Raw genomic sequence first — 22,401 nt, 5'->3', positions numbered from 1 at the left:
ACAAGGCGGGTGCCAGCTGGGGCACCCCAATTGCCCTGCCGGTTGCCCCACAGATCAGCCCTGATCGCCGGCCAGGCCTAGGGATCCTGACCTATATATTGGGAACAGTCTCTTAGATTTAAAAATTTAAACCTGGCAAGGTTACTCTAACACTGAAAAAACAGGATGATGCAGCAATGACATGCATGGACTCTGGCTTGCACATTTTGTGGCCAGCCCTGATTTTGACACTTATAACTGTGTGACAAAGCCAATTACTTAACTTCTCCCTGCTTCAGTTTCTCCACCCATAAGATGGGAAAAATGGTACTACTGCCTCAGAAGGATCATGTTATGTAGCTGCCCATACAAAAGCAAGATGCCTTTCACCTGTATGAAAAGTATGGTCTTTGGTGCATGCAGCATCCTGGATTGCGAGAGGGATGTCCAACTGCCAGTAACCTGGCAGTCGGACATCCCCCTGGGGGGTCCCGGATTGTGAGAGGGCACAGGCCGGGCTGAGGGAACACCCCCTGCTCCTGTGCACAAATTTTCTGCGCCGGGCCTCTAGTAAGAAATATGAAAGATGTGAAAGGTGAAGGAAATTGAAGAGACAAGAGAAAAGGATGTAAAATAGAACGTATTAATGGATTTTAGTCCCTTTAAGCTTTTAGTTTTGTGACAGAGTTCAATAGAGAGCTTTAATGCAGATGAGATTTGAGGCTTTTGAAGATCTAAGTCTTGATGAAGTCATTCAAACTCAAATTTTGAATGAGTAACGATGGTAGGCCTCAGGGTCTTCGAAAACTTGTACTTTTTGCTTTCCCAAAGTTCTAGGATTTGAATGCTACAATACAAAATGACTCATGTTTTTGTCCATTGATGATCTTTATATTTTTTTAAATGAAGTCCATGTTAGAGTCCATGGATATCAGTGTTCTGCAAAACTGTCGGGAACCCAAGGTTCCAGGAGGACGAGAAAAGCTCCTCCTTCCCCATCACTACACCCTCCACACCCCCAGTACTTAGTTTTTAGACTCTATTTTATTTTATTTTTACACTTGAGGCCTGGTGCATGAATTCATGCACCAGTGGGGTCCCTCGGCCAGGCCTGTGGGATCGGGTTGAAACCGGCCCTCCAACATCCCTTGAGGGGTCCCGGATTGCGAGAGGGTGCAGGCCAGGCTGAGGGACCCCACCAGTGCACGATCGGTACCGGGGAGGGACGTGGGAGGTTTGCCAGTTGGGGAGGGACAATGGGAGGGCCCCAGGGTGTGTCTGGCCCGTCTGGCTCAGTCCTGATTGGCTGGACCCCAGCAGCAAGCTAACCTACCGGTTGGAGCGTCTGCCCCCTGGTGGTCAGTGCATGTCATAGTGACTGGTTGGCCAGTTGACTGCCTTCCCCCTGGTGGTCAGTGCATGTCATAGCGAGCGTTTGAGCAGTCTTAGCATATCATTAGCATATGGGTTGCAGGTTTGTTCCCTTGGCTTTGATTGGTTGAATGGACGACCAGACACTTAGCATATTAGGCTTTTTTTTATATAGGATTCTCATCCAAGGATATTGTTTCCATTGATTTTTAGAGAGAGTGGAAGGGAGGGAGGAGAGAGAGAAACACCTTGATTGGCCTCTCTCCTGTGCACCCATGCCGGGGCTGGTGATCAAACTGAGGTATATGCCCTTGACCAGGAATCGAACCCATGACCCATTTTGTGGCCATTTTGTTTATTTTTGCTATGATCTTTATTTTTCCCTGTCTTCTACTTATTTTTGGCTTTATTGTTCTTTTTATAGTCTAAAGTTAGATGTTTCTCTGTTTTTGAGATTTTTCTTGTTTCTTGAGGTAGACCTGTAATGCTATGAATTTCCCTCTTAGGACTGCTTATGCTATGTTATATCGATTTTGGGTTGTGTTCTCATTTTTATTTCTTTCAAGGTATCTTTTGATTTCTTCCTTGAAATCATTGTTAACCATTCATTGTTTAGTAACATGCTATTTAGCCTTTATTTCTTTGTGTGTTTTTCAGGTTTTTTGTGTGATTGATTTCTTGTTTCATAACATTATGGTCAGAGAAAATGCTTGATATAATTTCAATCTTCTTAAGTTTATTGAGACTTTTTTTGTGTCCTAACATGTGGTCTATCCTAGGAAATGTTCCATGTGCAAGGTCAAAAAATGTATATTATGTTTCAGGGTGAAATGCTCTGAAGATACCACTTAAATTGCCTTGGCTGCTGTTGCTAAGTGGTTGGAGCATCAGCCCACTAACAGGTTCAATTCCTAGTCAGGGGTATGTACCTGGGTTGCAGGTTTGTTCCCATGGCCAGTCGGGGTGTGTGAGGGAGACAACCAGTTAATGTGTCTTTCTCACATCGATGTTTCGCTCCCTTTCTCTCTCTCTCTCTCTCTCTCTCTCTCTCTCTCTCTCTCTCTCATTCCCTGTTTCCCTTCCTTCTACTCCTCTAAAAATTAATGGAAAATATATCCTTAGCTGAGGATTAACAACAACAAAATGTGTCATTTAAGACTGCTGTTTCCTTGTTGGTTTTTTGTCTGGAAGAGCTATCTATTGATGTAAATTAGGTGTTAAAATCCCCTACTATCACTGTATTACTGTTGATCTCTCAAGCTTTGCTTTATATATATTTAGGTGCTCCTTTGTTGAGTTGCTTAGATGTTAACAAGGGTTATATCTTTTTTTGAATTGCTCCCTTTATTATGAATTCTTTTTCTCTTATTATAGCCTTTCTTTTAAAGTCTATTTTGTCAGATATTTATATTGCTAGCTCAGTTTTTTTTTTTTCATTTTCACTTGCATGAAATGTCTTTTTCCATTCCTTAACTTTTAGTATGTATGTATCTGTTGATCTGATGTGGGCCTCTTGTGGACAACATATATATGGGTCTTATTTCCTTATCCATTAAGCTACTTTATGCCTTTTGATTGGAGCATTTAAGCCATTTACATTTAAGGTGGTTATTGATAGGTACGTACTTATTGCCATTTTATTCTTTATAACTATGTTCCTCTGTTTTTTTCTTCTTAATGAAGACTAACATTTCTTGTAATACTGGTTTGGTGGTAGTAAACTCCTTTAGTTTTTTTCTGGTCTGGAAAGATCTTTATTTTAATTTTAAATGATAGCCTTGCTGGATAATATAGTCTTGTTTATAGATCCTTGCTTTTCATCCATTTGAGTATTTCATGACAATCCCTTCTGCCTGAAACATTCTGTTGAGAAATCACCAGACAGTCTTATGGGAGTTCCCTTGTAGATAACTAAATGTCATTTTCTTACTGCTTTTGAGATTCTCTCTTTGTTTTTAACCCTTTTCATTTTTATTATAATGTGTCTTGGTGTGGCCCTCTTGGGATTCATCTTGTTTGGGACTCTCTGCACTTCCTGGACTTGTATGTGTTTTTCCTTTACCAGGTTGGTGAGATTTTAAATCATTTCTTCAATAGATTCTCGATCCCTTGCTTTTTTCCTGCTGATACCTCTATGATGTGGATGTTATACTTCATGTTATCTTTAGGTCTCTTAAGTTATCTTTATTTTTAAAAAATTATTTTTCTTTTTGATGCTTCGGTTGGATGTTTTCTGCTACCTTGTCTTGCAAATTGCTGATTTGACCTATTGCTTCATAAACAACTGTTTATTCCTCCTATTCTATTCTTCATTTCAGTGTTTTCTTCATTTCTGACTGGTTCTGTTATGGTTTCTCTGTCCTTTTTCATGCTCTCATTGAGTTTCTCAAACTTCAAATATCAAGTTCTTTGATGATCTTTATAACCACTTTTTTAAATCCTATATCTGGTAAATTGCTTGACTCCTTTTCATTTAGCTTTTTCTGGAGATTTATCCTGTTCTTTTATTCAAGGCATGTTTCTTTGTCTTTTCATTTTGGCTGCCTTTTTGTGTTTGTTACTATATATTAGGTAGATCTCCTTTATCTTTCATTCTTGATAGGGTGGCATTTTGTAGTAGATGTTTTATGGGATCCAATGGCACAGTCTCCTTGATCATATGAGCTGGATGCTCCAGGAATGTTCCTTGTGTGGAGTGTGTGCATCCTCTTATTGTAATTGAGTCTTTATTTATTTTTTTATTTTCAAGGTACTTCATTGTTAAAACAGGCCACAACACTAAGCTTTGGCTTGTTCTGCCAATGTACAAGCTACAAATGCTTGCTTGGCAGTTGAGGGGCACTCTGTAGTAGCACGTTTGAAAATTCAATAAAAATCCATATAAAGCAGATATTCAAATAGTTTCCATAGGAACACAGATCAGTGTGACCCCATTGCCTAGGCCTTCCACACCGTTTCATCTGTGCCAACCTTACTTACAAAGACATTTCAAAACTAGCAATAATTAAGTTAAATGGTTCCCCCAAATCCCAAAAGTCAAGCTATACTCACATAACAACTACAATAATGGCATCTACACATTAATACGAGCTGAAGCACAGGCTGCTGGTTGGCATTTCATTCCACTCTCCCAGGCACAAGAAATAGGCAGAGTGCTGATGTCCTGCTCCTCCACCTCAGGCAGAAGTCGTGGTTCTGGACTTGCTGCATCAGTTGCCATGTCGTCCCTGACGTCACAGAGTAATCAGCCAGCCTCTGGAATCCATTGAAAGTAGAAGTAGAAGCAACAATGTAAGCACCCAATTTTTAAAAAGCATCCAGTTTCCCACATGCATCTTAGGCAAGCCAAAGCGCTCTACAATGTGATCAGGGCCTTCACATGTTGATCCCCATATGCTGGATGATAATACTTCTCATCCGGTTTGGGCCTCTTCTGCAGAAGGGGCTTCACGTGTGTATGATCATCATAGAGGATGCAACTAAATATCCATATACTCCATCATTTCGCATAATACATAAGGAGTTTTTCTCTTGGCTCATCTTCGTTATCAGAGCCTGTTTGTTCCTTTAATACCAGTGTTTTTTTGTGTGTGTGTGTGTGTGTGGTTTTTTGTTTTTGTTTTGGCAATATTAACTGTAAGTGTGAAAGCTGATGCAACATGGTATCTTCCTGCCTCAGCTATGAGTGTCACTCCTGAGTCTGACTTGTCAAGGGCTGGATTGAATACACTGGCAATCTCTTCAAATTTAAGCTTTGGATCCTCAGATCCAGGAAAATCACTACCAATATCAAGCAGATGCATGTTGAAACCAACCTCAGCTCCCATGTCAGACACAGTGGGCATCAGAGATGGCCTGCATGAAGTTCTCAGAATTGATACAGCTACTTCCCATGTGGAAACTGACACCAATGACATCTGTTGCCCATTCCAAAAGAAACCTGTTGGTTTTGAATGTGGCACCAAATTTAACACTGAGACAACAGACCACTTTGGAACCATCAGTGGCAATCTGCAAAACCAACTTTGCCTTTGGATGTTCCCTGGCAACTTTCATCAATTTGACTTCACTATTGAAAGTCATCCTTTGGTCTCCACTATTAATAGCATATTTAATCTGAGTTTTTTAAAAAAATATGTTTTATTGATTTCAGAGAGAGGAAGGGAGAGAGATAGAAACATCAATGATGAGAATCATCGATCAGCTGCCTTCTGCATGCCTCCTACTGGGGATCGAGCCCGCAACCCTGGGCATGTGCCCTTGACTGGAATTGAACTAGTCCGCAGGCTGACACTCTATCCACTGGGCCAAACCAGCCAGGGAAAATCTGAGATACTTTTTTTATAAGGATTTGCATAGATCATTCTCTGGAGGCACCCCCCCAAGTGTCTGCACCAATTGTATTTCAGTCTTGCTGGCACTGTCAAATCCCATCCTGATGGCAGCTACGATCTTCACTGTGTTCTGCTGTCATTGCATTTGACTGCATTAAAGGGAGTGACCCAAGGAAGAGCTTTTAACAATTTCAGATGTTTCTTTAGAATATTTCCCAGGTCTGTAAAAATAGAAGGCATCCTTATCATCAGAAGAAGAGACTTCATTAAATTTTTGATTCAGCATGTCCTTGGCAGTAAAGCCCTCACTGAGGAAATGAAAGTCAAACTCTTCATTACTAAATTTGCTCATGGTTTCTAGAAGTTCTGAAATGCAACAAAAAGGAAAATGAAGAGATGGGATTTTTTAAAAATGGTTTTATTAATTTTTTAAATTAAATCTTTATTGTTCAGATTACTACAGTTGTTCCTCTTTTTTCTCTCCATAGCTCTCCTCCACCCAGTTCCCACCCCACCCTCTGCCCTTACCCCCCCCCCACTGTCCTCATCCATAGGTGTACCATTTTTGTCCCGTGTCTTCCCGCACCCCTCACACCCCTTTCCCCCTGAGAATTGTCAGTACACTCCCTTTCTATGCCCCTGATTCTATTATATTCACCAGTTTATTCTTTTCATCAGATTATTTATTCACTTGATTTTTAGATTCACTTGTTGATAGATATGTATTTGTTGTTCATAATTTGTATCTTTACCTTTTTCTTCTTCCTCTTCTTAAAGAATACCTTTCAGCATTTCATATAATACTGGTTTGGTGGTGATGAACTCCTTTAGCTTTTTCTTATCTGTGAAGCTCTTTATCTGTCCTTCAATTCTGAATGATAGCTTTGCTGGATAAAGTAATCTTGGTTGTAGGTTCTTGGCATTCATCACTTTGAATATTTCTTGCCACTCCCTTCTGGCCTGCAAAGTTTCTGTTGAGAAATCAGCTGACAGTCGTATGGATATTCCCTTGTAGGTAATTGAGTCTCTTTCTCTTGCTGCTTTTAAGATTCTCTCTTTGTCTTTTGCTCTTGGCATTTTAATTATGATGTGTCTTGGTGTGGTCCTCTTGGATTCCTTTTGTTTGGGGTTCTCTGCGCTTCCTGGACTTGTAAGTCTATTTCTTTTACCTGGTAGGGGAAGTTTTCTGTCATTATTTCTTCAAATAGGTTTTCAATATCTTGCTCCCTCTTTTTCTGGCAACCCCATAATTCTGATGTTGGTACTCTTGAAGTTGTCCCAGAGACTCCTTACACTATCTTCATATTTTGGATTCTTTTTTCTTTTTGTTTTTCCGGTTGGTTTTTTGCTTCTTCGTATTTCAAATCTTTGACTTGATTCTTGTGATCCTCTAGTCTGCTGTTGGATCTCTGTATTATATTCTTTATTTCAGTCAGTGTATGCTTAATTTCTAGTTGGTCCTTTTTCATATTCTCGAGGGTCTCACTAGATTTATCAAGGATCTCACTAAATTTATCGGCAGTTTCTAGAAAATTCTTGAAAAACCTTATAACCGTGGTTTTGAACTCTGTATCCAGTAGTTTGCTTTCCTCCATTTCTGTCATTTGTGACCTGTTTCTTTGTCTCTGCATTTTGGCTGCTTCCCTGTGTTGATAGAGTGGCTTTGTGTGCTAGGTGTCCTATAGGGCCCAGTGGCTCAGCCTCTCCAATTACCTGAGGTGGACACTCTTGGTGCACCCCTTTGTGGGCTTTGTGCACAGTCTTGTTGTAGTTAAGCCTTGGTTGTTGTAGGTATCACTGGGAGGAATTGACCTCCAGGCCAATTGGCTGTGAGCATCAGCTGTGTCTATGGTGGGAGAACTTCTGTGCTGGAGACACCCTTCTGGGGCAAGACTTGCTTCAGTGGGGCTTTGGTGCTCACTGAGTCTGCCCCCTGAGTGTGTCCCTTATGGATCTGAGGAGTTGAAATCTGGATGGTCCCACTCTGACCACTGGGTACACTGGCTCTTGGATCTCTAAGGAGGTACTAATTTAGCCTCTGCCTGAGGCTACCCAGCAGGAGCTACGGAGAGATCTGCAGATTCCTCTTCTTTGTTTGGGATTTGGAGTTGCCCAGATGAGGCCCAGCTGTGAAGCAATGCAAGCTGCTGTGGGGCCTTGGGCCTTCTTTTGGAAGTTCTGGGTCTCTCTGACCCAGCTGCAGTTTGTTAGGTAATTTTAGATTGCAGAGGGCCAGACCATTCATATGCAAAAGCCTCTGTGCACAGCTTGGGTTGGGCAGGGTCTCAGGGAATCAACAGGGTGGAGCAAACAGCTATGGCTGATCCTCAGCCCTGCCCTAAGAGGCCTCTGGTCTCAGTGTCCGGCGGTAGCAGTAATCACTGCAAGCACCTTTGAGAGAAAGCTGCCCTCGAGTTCCGCCCACTGCCAGACAGTCCAGTTTCTCCCCATATGAGTCTGGGTCCCCAGAGACTTGCCCGGAACTGGAGTTCAGAGCAGTTGGGAGCTTGAGACTCCCTCCTGACTGAAAAAGACAACCAGGTCCTCAGTTGCCAGCTCTTTTCAGGTGTGCCTCCTTACCTCTGCACTTTACTTCCGCACCTCCTCTGAGTCTCAGTTTGCTTTTCTCTTTCCTTGTAGTTGTAGAATTTCCACTCAGCCAGCCTTCCTGTAGTTCTGGATGATGTCCGTTTTGTCTTTTAGTTGTCTTTTTGAAGTGGTTGTGCGATGCAGCAATTTCAGGTGTTTACCTATGCCGCCATCTTGGTCTCTCCAAGAGATGGGATTTAAAGAAATTATTGTCAGCTTTTCACAAAGCAGTTCTCCAGGAATTCCAAGTCCAGCAGAAGATGGGTATCCTCTTGGTGCAGCAGTGGAAGTGCCCTTGGAGCACAAGGGTGCCTTAAGCTGACCCCATGGAGCCACAGCTGCCTCAGCTGAGTGCACAGGAACACTGGCCACCCCATCAGCTACCCACCCAGCTGCCCACCACCTTGCTTCCTCCCTTGAAGGACTGCCTGCCAGAGGGGCAGTGGTGGTGGAGGCTGAGGGGACTGATAGTAATTGAGTCTTGATAGCTATTGGCCCATTTGTGCGTAAGGTTAGTCCTTAGGTGGTCTGTGATGATTGGCTTCAGCCACAGTGTATGAGCTTCTGTGAAGGTGCTGACTACATGAAGTGGAATTTGCCTCAGCTGGGTCTGATGCCTGTTGAGATCTTTCTTCGGATATGCCACTTTTTTAAATTTATTTTTATTTATTTTTTAATATTTTTTTTTTATTGATTTCAGAGAGGAAGGGAGAAGGAGAGAGAGATAGAAACATCAATGATGAGAGAGAATCATTGATTGACTGCCTCCTGCACACCCTCTACTGGGGAACGAGCCCACAACCCAGGCATGTGCCCTTGACCAGAATCGAACCTGGGACCCTTCAGTCCGCAGGCTGACGCTTTATCCACTGAGCCAAGCCAGCTAGGGCAAGATATGCCACTTTTGAAACTAATTGGATTCTGCTCTGTTGTCTGAAGTTGGCCAATGGGTACATGTTGGTTCTGCCAGTGACTCACCTTGGACACCTTTATGGAGCTACAAAGTGATTCACAGTTTGTGGCTCCCTTTGTTGGGCCTGCGTGTGCATGGGAAGGACCAAGATTTGCACTAAGGCCACTTCCACTTGCATTGAGTCTTGGAGCAGGTCAGCAAAATGTCCAAGAATCCCAAGATCCACATCTACCAGCTGGCTGCCTTTAGACTCAGTCACTGAAAGAGCCTCTGGTGGTACTCAAGTTGCAAGAGAAAAGTTCTTAGGAGTCACCAGGTAGAGGTGAGTGGTGTTCACCAAATTGATACAGATTCAGACTTGGTTCTGTGCTGGGTCTGAGTCCTTCTCAGCAAAACTCCCAGGTTATACTGAGTCTAGCTGCCACCAGCTGGTGCTCACAGACCTTTGCTGTGGGGTGGGTTATCAGAATGAGGCCAGTAGAGTTTATCAGGCCCAAATAGAATAAGATTTGGCTGTGTGAGGGGAAGTTCTACACCAGTTGGGCATGTGAAGGAATAATGTTCCCCATCCTAGAGCCATACCACTTGGTGTGTTATAGATTTTGCAGTGAGCCTGGGTTCAACAGTGTGGGGTCACCAGGTGTTGTGAGGCTGGGACTAGTGAAACTCCTTTGAGGGGGAGCACCAGTCAGCTTTAAGGAAATATAGGAGGTGGACGTTTTGTGGAGTAGCCCCTTCACCAGAGCCACACAACTCAGTCACTGACACCTTTTTAGTCTGCCCAGACCTCTGTATCCCTGCCCAGTAAGCTGACTTCTCAGCAGGGTGTGAGCTTTGTAGGATGGGACGACAAGGAATTCAGAAGGTAGTGGGGCTACCTTCTGTATTCCTCTAGGCCAAGGGTGGGCAACCCCTGGCACGAGTGCCAAACATGGCACGCCAGTAACTTTTGCTGGCATGCGAAACCCTCTCTTATAATCTTCCATTTACAATTGTGAATCTTTGTTCTCAGTGATGAATTTTGTTAAGTCTCGTAATAGGAGTAGCCTGACAGATGAAAGTAGTAGCTCGTGCATATCTCTGTAGGTCACGAAATATAAACCTGATATAAGATCTCTGTCATCAGTGATGCAGCAGCAAAAGTCCCACTGATAATATCAAATGGAGTCATAAAGTTTTCTGTCAGACTATCATTGTACATGTATACATTAAAAAATAAATGTAGTTTCCATCATCATATACTGTGTTTTTGTTGCTCGAATGAATTTTATTATTTCTTCAAGGTTCTTCACATATGTACACCTTAAGAGATATCAAGTAGGCGTAACATGTTCTCAAAAAATTAGGGTTGGGACGCAGAAGAATTTTGAGTCAGAGATTTTGCTGGTTTTGGCACGCACTCACTAAAAGGTTGCCCACCCCTCCTCTAGGCTGATGCCATAAGGAGAAGAGTGCTCCACCCCAAAAGATGTCATCTGCGGTGTGGGAGAGAGACTCAGCATAGGGTGTCTGTCCCTTCACCTCTCTTTCTAGAGCTACAAACCTGTCTCTTTTCACACAACTCTCGTGTGTTCTGCCCTTTTCCCACTGGAGCCCAGAGTGAGTAGCTCTGAACAAGATTTTGTGTGTTGGCCCTTTAAGAGGGCATCTATGTTTCTAGCAGACTCTTATCTCTTTCTAGTGACTGAATCCCTGCTGAATTTTACAGCCAGATGGTATGTGGTTGCTTCTTCCCAGCTCTGTTGCTGTGGGCTGAGGAGCCTGCTGTAGGGTTCAGATCCCACACTTTTCAGGGGGAACCTTTGTAGCTGAGATATCCCTCTAGAACAGTGGTTCTCAACCTTCTGGCCCTTTAAATACAGTTCCTCATGTTGTGACCCAACCATAAAATTATTTTCATTGCTACTTCATAACTGTAATGTTGCTACTGTTATGAATTGTAATGTAAATATCTGATATGCAGGATGGTCTTAAGCGACCCCTGTGAAAGCCTCATTCGACTGCCAAAGGGGTCGCGACCCACAGGTTGAGAACCACTGCTCTAGAATCTCAGTTGTGGCCTGTGAGAGCAGGGCCAGCCCTTTTGCATCTTTGCCCTTTCTACCAGTATCAATTTGGCTTCTCCTATAAGTCCCTGGTTATAAGAATTCTATTCAGCTAGTCCTCAGTTGGTTATTCATTCAGTTGATTCTATAGTTTAGTTGTGAATCCAGTTTGGTCCTAAGAGGTGGTGAATGTAGCTTCCATGTATTCTGCCACCATTTTTGTGTTGTTAGCTTTTTGTTTTAACAAGTATTTATTTATTTTTGCATGTAAAAAATTTAAATCTTTATTGTTGAGAGTATTACAGATGTCCTGCTTTTTCTCCCCAATTGCCCCCCTCCACCCAGTTCCTGCCCTGCCCCAGACCTTCACCACCCTATTGTCTGTGTCTATAGGTAATACACATATGCATATAAGATCTTTGGTTAATCTTTTCCAGCCCCGAACCCTCCTTTTCTCTCTCTCTCTCTCTCTTTTTCCCTCCTTCTCTTTAGAGTTGTCACTCTTTTCATATTTCCATGCCTCTGATTCTATGTTATTCATCAGTTTATTTTGTTCATTATATTTCTTGTTCATTTTTTTGATTTTTAGATTCCATTATTGATAGATATGTATTTATTGCCATTTTATTGTTCATAATTTTTTAATCTTTTTCTTCTTCTTCCTTTTCTTAAAGAGTACCTGTGAACATTTTATGTAATACTGGTTTGGTGATAATGAACTCCTTTAGGTTTTTCTTGTCTGGGAAGCTCTTTATCTGACCATATTCTAAAGCAGCGGCCACCAACCAGTGGTCTGCGGACCACTGGTGGTCCGCGAAGTCCGAAAGGTTGGGGGCCGCTGGTTTAAGGAAACCTTTGGAGCAGCGGTTGCCAACCGGTGGTCTGCAGACCACTGATGGTCCGTGAGGTCCGAAAGGTTGGAGACCGCTGTTCTAAAGGATAGCTTTGGGTAAAGTAATCTTGGTTGTAGGTCCTTCCTATTCATCACTTTGAGTATTTCTTGCCATTTCCTTATGGCCGGCAAAATTTCTGTTGAGAAATCAGCTGACAGTTGTATGAGCACTCCCTTCTAGGTAACTGCTTTTCTCTTGCTGCTTTTAAGATTTTCTCTTTATCTTTAACCCTTGGCATTTTAATTATGATATGTTTTGGTGTGGGCCTCTTTGGTTCCTATTGTTTGAGACTCTGTTCTCTGATATCCCCATAATTCAAATGTTGGTACACTTGAAGTTGTACCAGAGGCTCCTTACACTATATTCATATCTTTGGATTCTTTTTATTTTTTTATTTATTTTATTGACTTTTTACAGAGAGGAAGGAAGAGGGATAGAGAGTTAGAAACATCGATGAGAGAGAAACATCGAGCAGCCACCTCCTGCACACCCCCTACTGGGGATGTGCCCACAACCAAGGTACATGCCCTTGACCGGAATCGAACCCGGGACCCTTCAGTCCGCAGGCCGAAACTCTATCCACTGAGCCAAACCAGTGAGGGCTGGATTCTTCTTCTTTTTTGCTCTTCTGATTGGGTGTTTTTTGCTGCCTCATATTCCAAATTGATGATTGAATCTCTTGAATTATGTAAATTATTCTTTATTTCAGTTAGTGTATGCTTAATTTCTGACTGGTCCTTTTTCGTGTCTTTGATTTTCTCACTAAGATCCTTGAAAGTTTCACTAAGTCCCTTAATGCTTTCATTAATTCCCTTGAAGGTCTCATTAAGATCCTTGAGTAACCTAATAACCATTGTTTTGAACTCTGTATCCACTAGTTTGCTTGTTTCCATTTTCTCATTTGTAACATACTAGTATTTCTTTGTTTCTACATTTTGGCTGCTTCTCTGTGTTTGTTTCTATGTATTAGGTAGAAATGTTATGTCTCCTGGAATTGATAGAGTAGCCTGTAGGTGTCCTGTAGGCCCAGTGGCTCAGTCTGTGGCTCAGTCTTTCAGTCACTCTAGGTGCTCCCCTGTGTGGGCTGTGTGCACAGTCTTCTTGTAGTTGAGCCGTGATTGCTGTTGGTGTCACTGGAAAGAGTTGACCTCCAGGCCAATTGGCTGTAAGGTCCAGCTGTGTCTACAGTGGAAAAGCTGCTGTGCAGGAGACACCCCTATGGAGCAAGACTTGCTTTAGTAGGGCTTTGGTGCTGAGTCTGCCCCTTGAGTGTGTCACTTGTGGATGCATAGAGTTGTAATCTGATATGATTTGTCCACCAGGTGTACTGGCTCTGGGGCCTCCAGGGACGTACAAAGTCAGCCACTGCCTGGGATACACCTGACAGGAGCTACACAGAGATCTTCAGATGGCTGCTACTTGTATTGGGCTAGGAAATGCCCAGGTGAGGCCCAGCTATGAAGCAAGATAGGCTGGTGCTAATGCCAAGTCTTGGGCCTTTAATTGATAGGTTTCCAGCTATTGCTTGTTTAAGAGATTTTAGCAACGTCTGAATTCTGAGCCAAGACAGTCCATTCATATGGAAAAGCAGCTTCAAACAACTTGGATGGGGCTGCAAGTTGGATGGGGTGGAGTCTCAGGGAATCACCAGGGCAGAGCAAACAGTGTGGGCCACACTGTTGGAAACTAGATATGGCTGCCAGTCAGCTCTGTGACAAGGGACCCCTGTCTGGGAGAAAGCCACCCTCTGTGTTCTTGCCCTGATGCCAGACAGTCCAGTTCCTCCTTGTATGTCCCTGGATTCCCCCAAAGCTTTTGCTCGGTGCTGAAGCTCAAATGTAACAAGACCATGTAAGTTCGTGCATGGGCCCTGTAAGAGGAACACCTGGGACTCCAGCAGCCTCCATGTCATTCAGCCACAATCCCTGCTGGTTTTTACAGGTTGAAGTTATGGGGACTTCTCTTCCAAGCTCTGGAACCCTGAGCTGGGGGGTTTGGTGTGTGGCTAGTACACCCTGCTTCTCATGGGAAGCCTTGGCGATAACCCTCTTGATTCAGAAAAACACCACAGGTGGGAGTCGGACCAATCTGTTCCACACCTCCGCCCCTCCTATCAGTCTCAATGTGCTTTCTTCTTTACTTCTGTAGTTGTAGGACTTCCATTCAGCCAAATTTCAGGCAGTTTTGAATGATGGTGGTTCTGTATTTTAGTTGTCATTTTGGTGTGGTTATGGGAGGTGAGTGAGTATAGGCGTTTACCTACACCACCATCTTGGTTTTCCAACAAGTGTTCTCTGCCACCATCTTACCTCCTAAATTCTTTTACCTCTAATTTTTTCCGGATAGTAAGTATGTTGACTAATAATTTTTTAAGCTGCCTTCTAGTTAAGACTATATATATTATTTTAGCTAAGTAATCATTCCTGTTTTATTGAGCTTTTTAAATAAAAAAAATCAGTAGTAGTTCTTTATTTAATCACCTTTTCAGCATCTTTGGGATAGATTATGTGATCTTTTTTCTTCATCAGCTCTATTGGTATGTGGAATTATCTTAATAACTTTCCCCATATAAGACCACTTTAACATTCTTTAAATAAACAACACTGGGTCTTTCAGTGTGCTCTTTTATTAAATGTTTAGAATTTTTACATTAGTTTTCAGAAAGTTGGAATGTAGTTTCCTTTTCATGAATAGTCTTTATTTAGTGTAGTATCCCTTCATGAAAATAGTTTAGAAGTCCTTTTCTTTCTTAATTCTCATAAGTAGAATTTGGATAACCTATTTTTTAAGGCTTTAGTAACCTTTTTAATGCTGTTTTCCTAGGAAAAGGACATGGTAAGTCTGACCATATTCTATGCCAGTGATGGTGAACCTTTTGAACTCGGCATGTCAGCATTTTGAAAAACCCTAACTTAACTCTGGTGCCATGTCACATATAGAATTTTTTTGATATTTGCAACCATAGTAAAACAAAGACTTATATTTTTGATATTTATTTTATATATTTAAATGCCATTTAACAAAAATCAACCAAAAAAATGAGTTCACGTGTCACCTTTGACAAGCGTGTCATAGGTTCGCCATCACTGTTCTATGCTCTATGGAAATTAATCTGTATCTCTTCTGTGTTCAGTTTGGTAAATTACATTTCTTTAGAAATATTATTTTAGCTATGTTTTAAAATTTATTGGTGAGATAACCCCTTTTTCAAATATCCTCTGTCTATATTCATGATTATTTTAAATATTTCTTATTTCAGTGCCTGTGCTTTCTTTCTGTTTTCATTATATGAATTAATGGTTTATCTTATTTTCTGATTTGTTTTTGCTTTATGTATTAGTTTTTTTTCTTTTTTTAACCTAATTCTGTTTTTATACAGTTAATGCCTTTTCTGCTTTGCATTCATTTATTATTTTTCTAATTTTTTGAGGATCTTAAATTGTTTTAAAATTTTTATTGGGTGTTTTTTAATTCCCTTACATGCATTATGGTTAAAATTTATAGACACAAAGTTATTGTAGGTTTTTTTTGAAATTATTACCATTGTTTTTTAAATACAAAAATACTATTTTGGATTTTATTTCCACGTTGATCTAAGAGTTATTTAATATAGACTTCTAAAATTTCAAGTGGATTTACTTATTAAAATTCTGTTATTTCTAGTTTTAGTAAAAAAGTCTATATGATTTCAACTTTTTTATATAAACCATCTATACTAATAAAAGGGTAATATGCTAATTAGACCAGATAGACTGGATGTCATTCCGGATGTCATTCCAGACGTCATTCCAGATGTCCTTCCTGACAAAGCCGGGGCCTGGGCCAAGCCACTCGGGGCCCTGGGTGCCTGCGGCCAGCCCAGGCAAAGCTGGCCCGGGTCCCGGGTGCCTGCGGCTGGCCAGAGGGAGGGAAGCCCAGGTCTAGTGTGCCTGCGGCCAGCCCAGAGGGAGGGAAGCCCAGGTTCTGGGTGCCTGTGGCTGGCCAGAGGAAGGGAAGCCCAGATCTAGTGTGCCTGCGGCCAGCCAGAGGGAGGGAAGCCCAGGTTCTGGGTGCCTGCGGCTGGCCAGAGGGAGGGAAGCCCAGATCTAGTGTGCCTACGGCCAGCCAGAGGGAGAGAAGCCCAGGTTCTGGGTGCCTGCGACTGGCCAGAGGGAGGGAAGCCCAGGTTCTGGGTGCCTGCAGCCAGCCAGAGGGAGGGAAGCCCGGGTCCCAGTTGCCTGCAGCCAGCTGGAGGAGGGAAGCCTGGGTCCTGGGTGTGTGGGCTGAGGCAGAGGCGGTTAGGGGCAATCAACCAGGCAGGAGAGCAGTTAAGGGCGATCAGGCAGGCAGGCAAAGTGGTTAGGGGTGATCAGGCAGGCAGGCAGAGGGGTTAGGGGCGATCAGGCAGGCAGGCAGAGATGATTAGGGGCAATCAGGCAGGCAGGCGAGTGGTTAGGGGTGATCAGGCAGGCAGGTAGGCAAGCAATTAGGAACCAGTGGTCCCAGATTGCAAAAGGGATGTCCGACTGCCGGTGTGGGATCAGGCCTAAACCGGCAGTCAGACATTCCCTGAGGGGTCCTGGATTGCGAGAGGGTGAAGGCCGGGCTGAGAGACCCCCCTTTCATGCACAAATTTTGTGTACCAGGCCTCTAGTATTATCATAATTGAAAAAGTCATCCTTTTTCTCTCATACACAACTCATTCAGTACTTAAATTTTCCTATGGCTTTTTCTCCTCTTGGATAGGCATATGCTGGTCTGTATTCAATGTGACCTTTGTTAGGAAGTATTTTACACTCCAGAAACTACAAGACCCTTTGTCCTTATTAGTGTATTCCTGACATACATCCTTTTTTTCCCTTTTGTTAAGGAATTCATGAGAACTTCAATAAGACATAAACATTTACCTCTGTCTGAAAAATCATTGGTACACATTTCTAGGAAATACATGAATGGCCTTGCCTCTGAGGGAATGGAAAGCAGAAGACCTGAGCAAGGGGATAAAGGAACAAAACCAGTTGAGCATTTGTAAAATGGATGAGTAATTGAATAGGTTTAAAGGGAAGATTAAATAAGTAGAACTCCTCAGTATCTTTTTAATATGTGGAGACAAAGAAAAAGTAACCCATAGCTTGGGGATAAAAGAATAAAATGAGTTGAGCCTTTGTAAAATGCATGAGTAATAGAATAGGCCTAAAGGAAGATTAAGTAAGTATAAATCATCAATACCATTTTTGTATGTGGAGACAAAGGAAAAGTAACTCATAGCTATGTGAAGGAAGGAATGAGCATTATAGAGAATATTGCATAGTTAAGGGTATATAAGCAGTGATAAGATGCATAGGAGTACACAGTCACCATTTTCCATTTATATATTTAACTGGACTAGTTTGGATGAATAAAGGAAATACTTAAATCATTATGGTAAGATATCCTATATAGTAAAAGGCTAATATGCAAATTGACCGAATGGCAGAATGACCAGTCACTATGACATGCACTGACCACCAGGGGTAGACGCCCAATGCAGGAGCTGCCCCCTGGTGGTCAGTGCGCTCCCACAGGGGGTGTGCTGCTCAGCAGAAGCCAGGCTCATGGCTGGCAAGTGCTAAATATGTCCGAACCCACGGGGAGCAGGCCTAAGCCATCGGTCGGACATCCCCTAAGGGCTCCCAGACTGCAAGAGGGCGTCGGCCTGGCTGAGGGACCCTTGAGTGCACAAATTTCATGCACTGGGCCTCTTATAGTAAATATACTAAAGCCAGATTAGAGACAGAGAAATATATGGGAATTAAACGAGTGAAACCTATTATGTGCTATGAATTTATTTTAATTTTATCTTTTTAATCCTCACCCGAGGATATTTTTTCCATTGATTTTTAAGGAGAGTGGAAGGGAGAGGGAGAGACAGAGAGAAACACTGATGTGAGAGAGACACATCAATTGGTTGCCTCCTGCACAAGCCCCGACCAGGGTCGGGGCCAAGAAGGAGACTGCCACTGAGGTAAGTGCCCTTGACCGGAATTGAACCTAGGACCCTTCAGTCCACAGGCTGACACTCTATCCACTGAGCCAAACCGCTAAGGCTGAATTTATTTTTTAATGGAGAGTAAAGTAGAGATTGTGTTTTTTGCCCTTAAAGAGGTTTAAGGGTAAGAAAATAAGCAGAATAACAATTGGAAAAATTAATAACTATATCATTTCAACATAGATATATAAAATATATATACATATATAATAGCACAGACATGTAACAAAAAAAACCCCAACCCACCCAAAACATCAATTTAGATACTGTCAGTAGAGCTAGCCTTAAAGTAAGTGACTTTTAAATGAAGGGCTTAGGATGAGAAGGAGCTACCATGTAAAAAGCCCAAATCAGATTTGTGGGAGATACAGCAAACTGAAAAGCCTAAAAGATGAAAGTAAGTTGGACATGTTCTACGATCTCAATAGGTCTCTCCAAATAGCAGTGAAGAGGACAGTGCTGAGATAATGTGTTATAAGCAAAGGCATTTTAACCACAGTAAGTTTGATTTTATTCTAAGAATAAAGAAAAATTGTTGAAAAAAGTTAAGTATGAATTTTTTTTTTATCTTCATCAGAATCATATGGAGAATATTGAAATAGGACTGCTCAGGACTGTAGAATCTGATCCAAGAGATTTAGGTTGTATCTAAACCTGAGCATTTGTAATAAGTTCCCTAGTGATTCTAATCCACATCTCAATTTGAAAACCACTGACTTATGTTTACAGGCATATCTCGGAGATATTGTGGATTTGGTTTCAGACCACTGCAATAAAGCAAATATTCACCTTAAAGAAATTCACACAATTTTGTTTTTGTTTTCTAGAGACTATTCAGTTATGTGTACACTATACTGTAGTCGATTAAGTGTGCAATAGCATTATGTCTAAAAAAACAACATACATAACAACTAAAAATTATTTATTGCTAAAACATGTAAACCATTATCTGAACATTGAGTATGTATAATCTTTTTGCTGGTGGAGAGTAACATCAAAGATCACTGATCATAGATCATCATAACAAATATAATAAAAAACATTTGAAATATTGCAAGAATTAATAACCAGAATAGAACACAGAGACATGAAGTGAACAAATGCTTTTGGGAAGATGTTGCTGATAGACTTGGTTAATGCAGGGTTGCCACAAGCCTCCAATTTGTAAAGAACATAGTATCTGTGAAGCACAATAATGTGATGTGCAATAAAACAAGGCATGCCTATAACTAATACCCAATCTTACATGAATTCTCATTTTTTTTCTGGTGTTCCCTTATGTTTTTTTCTCCTCAAATTTTGTAATAGCTTTAGAATTTCATTGGTCATTACTTTGTCATTTTATTATTATTATTTATTTATTTTTGCTGTAGAAATTTTACTACTTTCAGAAAGAGGAACTACATGTTTGTTCTCTTTTTTTCTTTCAGATTTGGAGACCAGGTATGAAACCAAGAGGTTATCTTCAGAAAATGACATTAATGAAATAAACTTAGTCCAGTGGAAGATAATGGAAAGAATTAACACACATGGCCTTAAGAATCTAATTTTAAAAAATAATTGGGAATCCAAAAAAAATTTTAAAGGACAAGAGGGATATTTTGGACAAGTGAAAATAACATCTCAAAAAGTGTCCTCTTACCAGAAACACACATCTCTTACTCCACATCAGAGAATTCACTTTGTTGAGAAACCCTATGAATGTAAAGAATGTGGGAAGGCCTTTAGAGTACGCCAACAACTTACTTTTCATCACAGAATTCACACTGGTGAAAAGCCCTATGAATGTAAGGAATGTGGGATGGCCTTTAGACAGACTGCCCACCTTAATCGACATCAGAAACTTCATATTGTTGAAAAACTCTATGAATGTAAGGAATGTGGAGAATCTTTCATGTCTGGCTCAGACCTTAGAGTACATCAGAAAATTCATACTGGTCAGAAGCCGTATGATTGTAAAGAATGTGGGAAGGCCTTCAGAGTGCGTGGGCAACTTACTCTCCATCAGAGGATTCATACTGGTGAGAAACCCTATGTATGTACAGAATGTGGAAAGGCCTTTAGACAGTATGCACACCTTACTCGACATCAGAAGCTTAATACTGCTGACAAACTCTATGAATGTAAAGAATGTGGGAAAGCCTTTTTGTGTGGCTCTGGCCTTAGAATACATCACAAACTTCATACTGGTGAGAAACCTTATGAATGTAAGGAATGTGGGAAGGCCTTTAGAGTGCGACAACAACTAACACTCCACCAGAGAATTCATACTGGTGAGAAACCCTATGAATGTAAGGAATGTGGAAAGACCTTTAGTCGTGGTTATCATCTTATTCTTCATCACAGAATTCATACAGGTGAGAAACCTTATGAATGTAAAGAATGTTGGAAGGCTTTTAGTCGTTACTCACAACTTATTTCACATCAGAGCATTCATATTGGTGTTAAACCCTATGACTGTAAGGAATGTGGGAAGACCTTTAGACTACTCTCACAACTTACACAACATCAGAGTATTCATATTGGTGAGAAACCCTATAAGTGTAAGGAGTGTGGGAAGTCCTTTAGATTGCGCCAAAAACTTACTTTACATCAGAGCATTCATACTGGGGAGAAACCCTTTGAATGTAAGGAATGTAGGAAGGCCTTTAGACTTAATTCATCGCTTATTCAACATCTGAGAATTCATTCTGGGGAGAAACCCTATGAGTGCAAGGAATGTAAGAAGGCCTTTAGACAGCATTCACACCTAACCCATCATATGAAAATTCATAATGTAAAACTATAAGAAAGTCTCAGTCCTGTGTTGTAGAACCTTTATGGGTCTAGTAATTAATTCCTTTTGCTTCATACATGCAATCATCTTGGCATATGTGGTTTTGTAGAATTTTTAAAATGTGGTAATTTAGAAAAAAACCTTTGAAAATGGCAGTGTGTCCCGAGCCTTGTCCCGGAGCAGATAGAACGAGCAACTAAATCGAATAACATCCACCCCAAATTGGCGAAGTAGACACAGCTGGTGAGACAATTCGCAGCCGGGAAGGGCAGAGGACACCTGGAGAACGGTAAAATCAGGAATCTGGGCTGGGGAGAACTGCGAGACCTTCCAGCGCAGAGGGTCAGAGGGAAACCGCATGGCACAGAGTCCATGTCCCTTGGGTCAGGCACAGCATCTGTCTGTGGAAAGGAGGTCTGCAGGACTGCTGGTGGCAGGGGATTCTAGATCTGGGTCCATAGTCAAGACAGACTGAGCCCAGAGGGGGCATTCAGGACAGCTGTCCAGACCGCACTGTGCAGGGAGGAGAGGGGTTCACACAGGCACAGCTCTTTCCCCTCCTGTGATCTTTGCTTTTCTTTGCTGAACCTAGTTCATAGGACCTTTCGGATATGGACACTCACCCGAGGCTGAGGTGTGGACTTGTGGAGTCTGGGGAGAGGAGAGGGTCCGGGAGAGGTGGCCACGAGTCTGGCGCTGAGTCATACCTGAGCCCGGGACCTGGGCAGCCATTTTCTCCTGAAGAGATAACCCCTCCCTGCAGTCTCCAGGCAACCAATACAGCCACACCCAGACTACACCCTGAGTGGTACAAAGGGAAAAAAAATCTGAATAGCCCCTGAGAATCCACAGGGACTGGCCTGAAGAGAGGCCTTCAGTCCCAGCAACAGGAAACTGAGAAGCCACAGGCAGTACAGAAGAGTGGGATCTTAAATCAGCCAAAGGAACGACACTTCACTTTTTTGTTTTTATTTTATTTTAATATTCTTATCTCTTTTTTCTTCTTTATTTCCCTTTTTTCATTTGTTTCTTTATTTTCTATTTTCACATTATTTTTCCATCGTTCTAATTTATTTCATTTTTTATCTTCTTTTTTAATCAACTTTTTCAATTTATTACTATTATTATTATCATCATTATTATTATTTTCTTCTCTTTCTCTTTCTTCTTATCCACTAATCCTCTTTCTACTTTCTCTATACTGAACTGAGGTCCTCCCCATATTCATCCAATTCTTAACCTTACTTTCTGTATATAAGATTCTGCCCCCACCCTCTTTACTGGGAATTTGTGTTTGTAAGTTTTGGTTTACCTATTTGTTTTCTGGTGTTTTCCCCCCCATATATATATATATTTTCCCTTTTTCTTCCTTTTTCTTTTCTCTCATACCATTTTCTCTCTTTTCAATATCATTTGTGCTCTCTTTTCTCTCCCCTACTTCTCTTTTCTCTGGTGGTCAATTATATTGGAGTTATCGGTGTCGTGAGTACATTC

General features: G+C 41.6%; 1 protein-coding gene and 1 pseudogene across 6 annotated transcripts in view; one reads left to right on the top strand and one right to left on the bottom strand.

Annotated features, from left to right (window-relative positions):
- LOC102433796 (zinc finger protein 82 homolog) overlaps window positions 1-21,852 on the top strand; it is a 61,698-nt gene extending 39,846 nt beyond the window's left edge. For 5 of the 6 annotated variants that reach the window (XM_023762374.1, XM_006098604.3, XM_014464231.2 and 2 more), the window contains one exon: window positions 19,562-21,852. In XM_023762374.1, coding sequence (XP_023618142.1) covers window positions 19,562-20,919 — 1,358 coding nt within the window. In that variant the 3' untranslated portion in view covers window positions 20,920-21,852. Of the gene's footprint in view, window positions 1-18,458; window positions 18,630-19,561 lie in introns of those variants that run through there. The other variant, XM_023762375.1, reaches the window with a different exon arrangement.
- Window positions 4,424-6,036, bottom strand: LOC102433493 (annotated as a pseudogene).
- Window positions 21,853-22,401: the final 549 nt, after the last annotated feature.

This window comes from Myotis lucifugus, unplaced genomic scaffold (assembly GCF_000147115.1).
Source record: "Myotis lucifugus unplaced genomic scaffold, Myoluc2.0 scaffold_244, whole genome shotgun sequence".
NCBI lineage: Eukaryota > Metazoa > Chordata > Mammalia > Chiroptera > Vespertilionidae > Myotis > Myotis lucifugus.
This window is presented reverse-complemented; position numbering and strand designations above follow the sequence as displayed.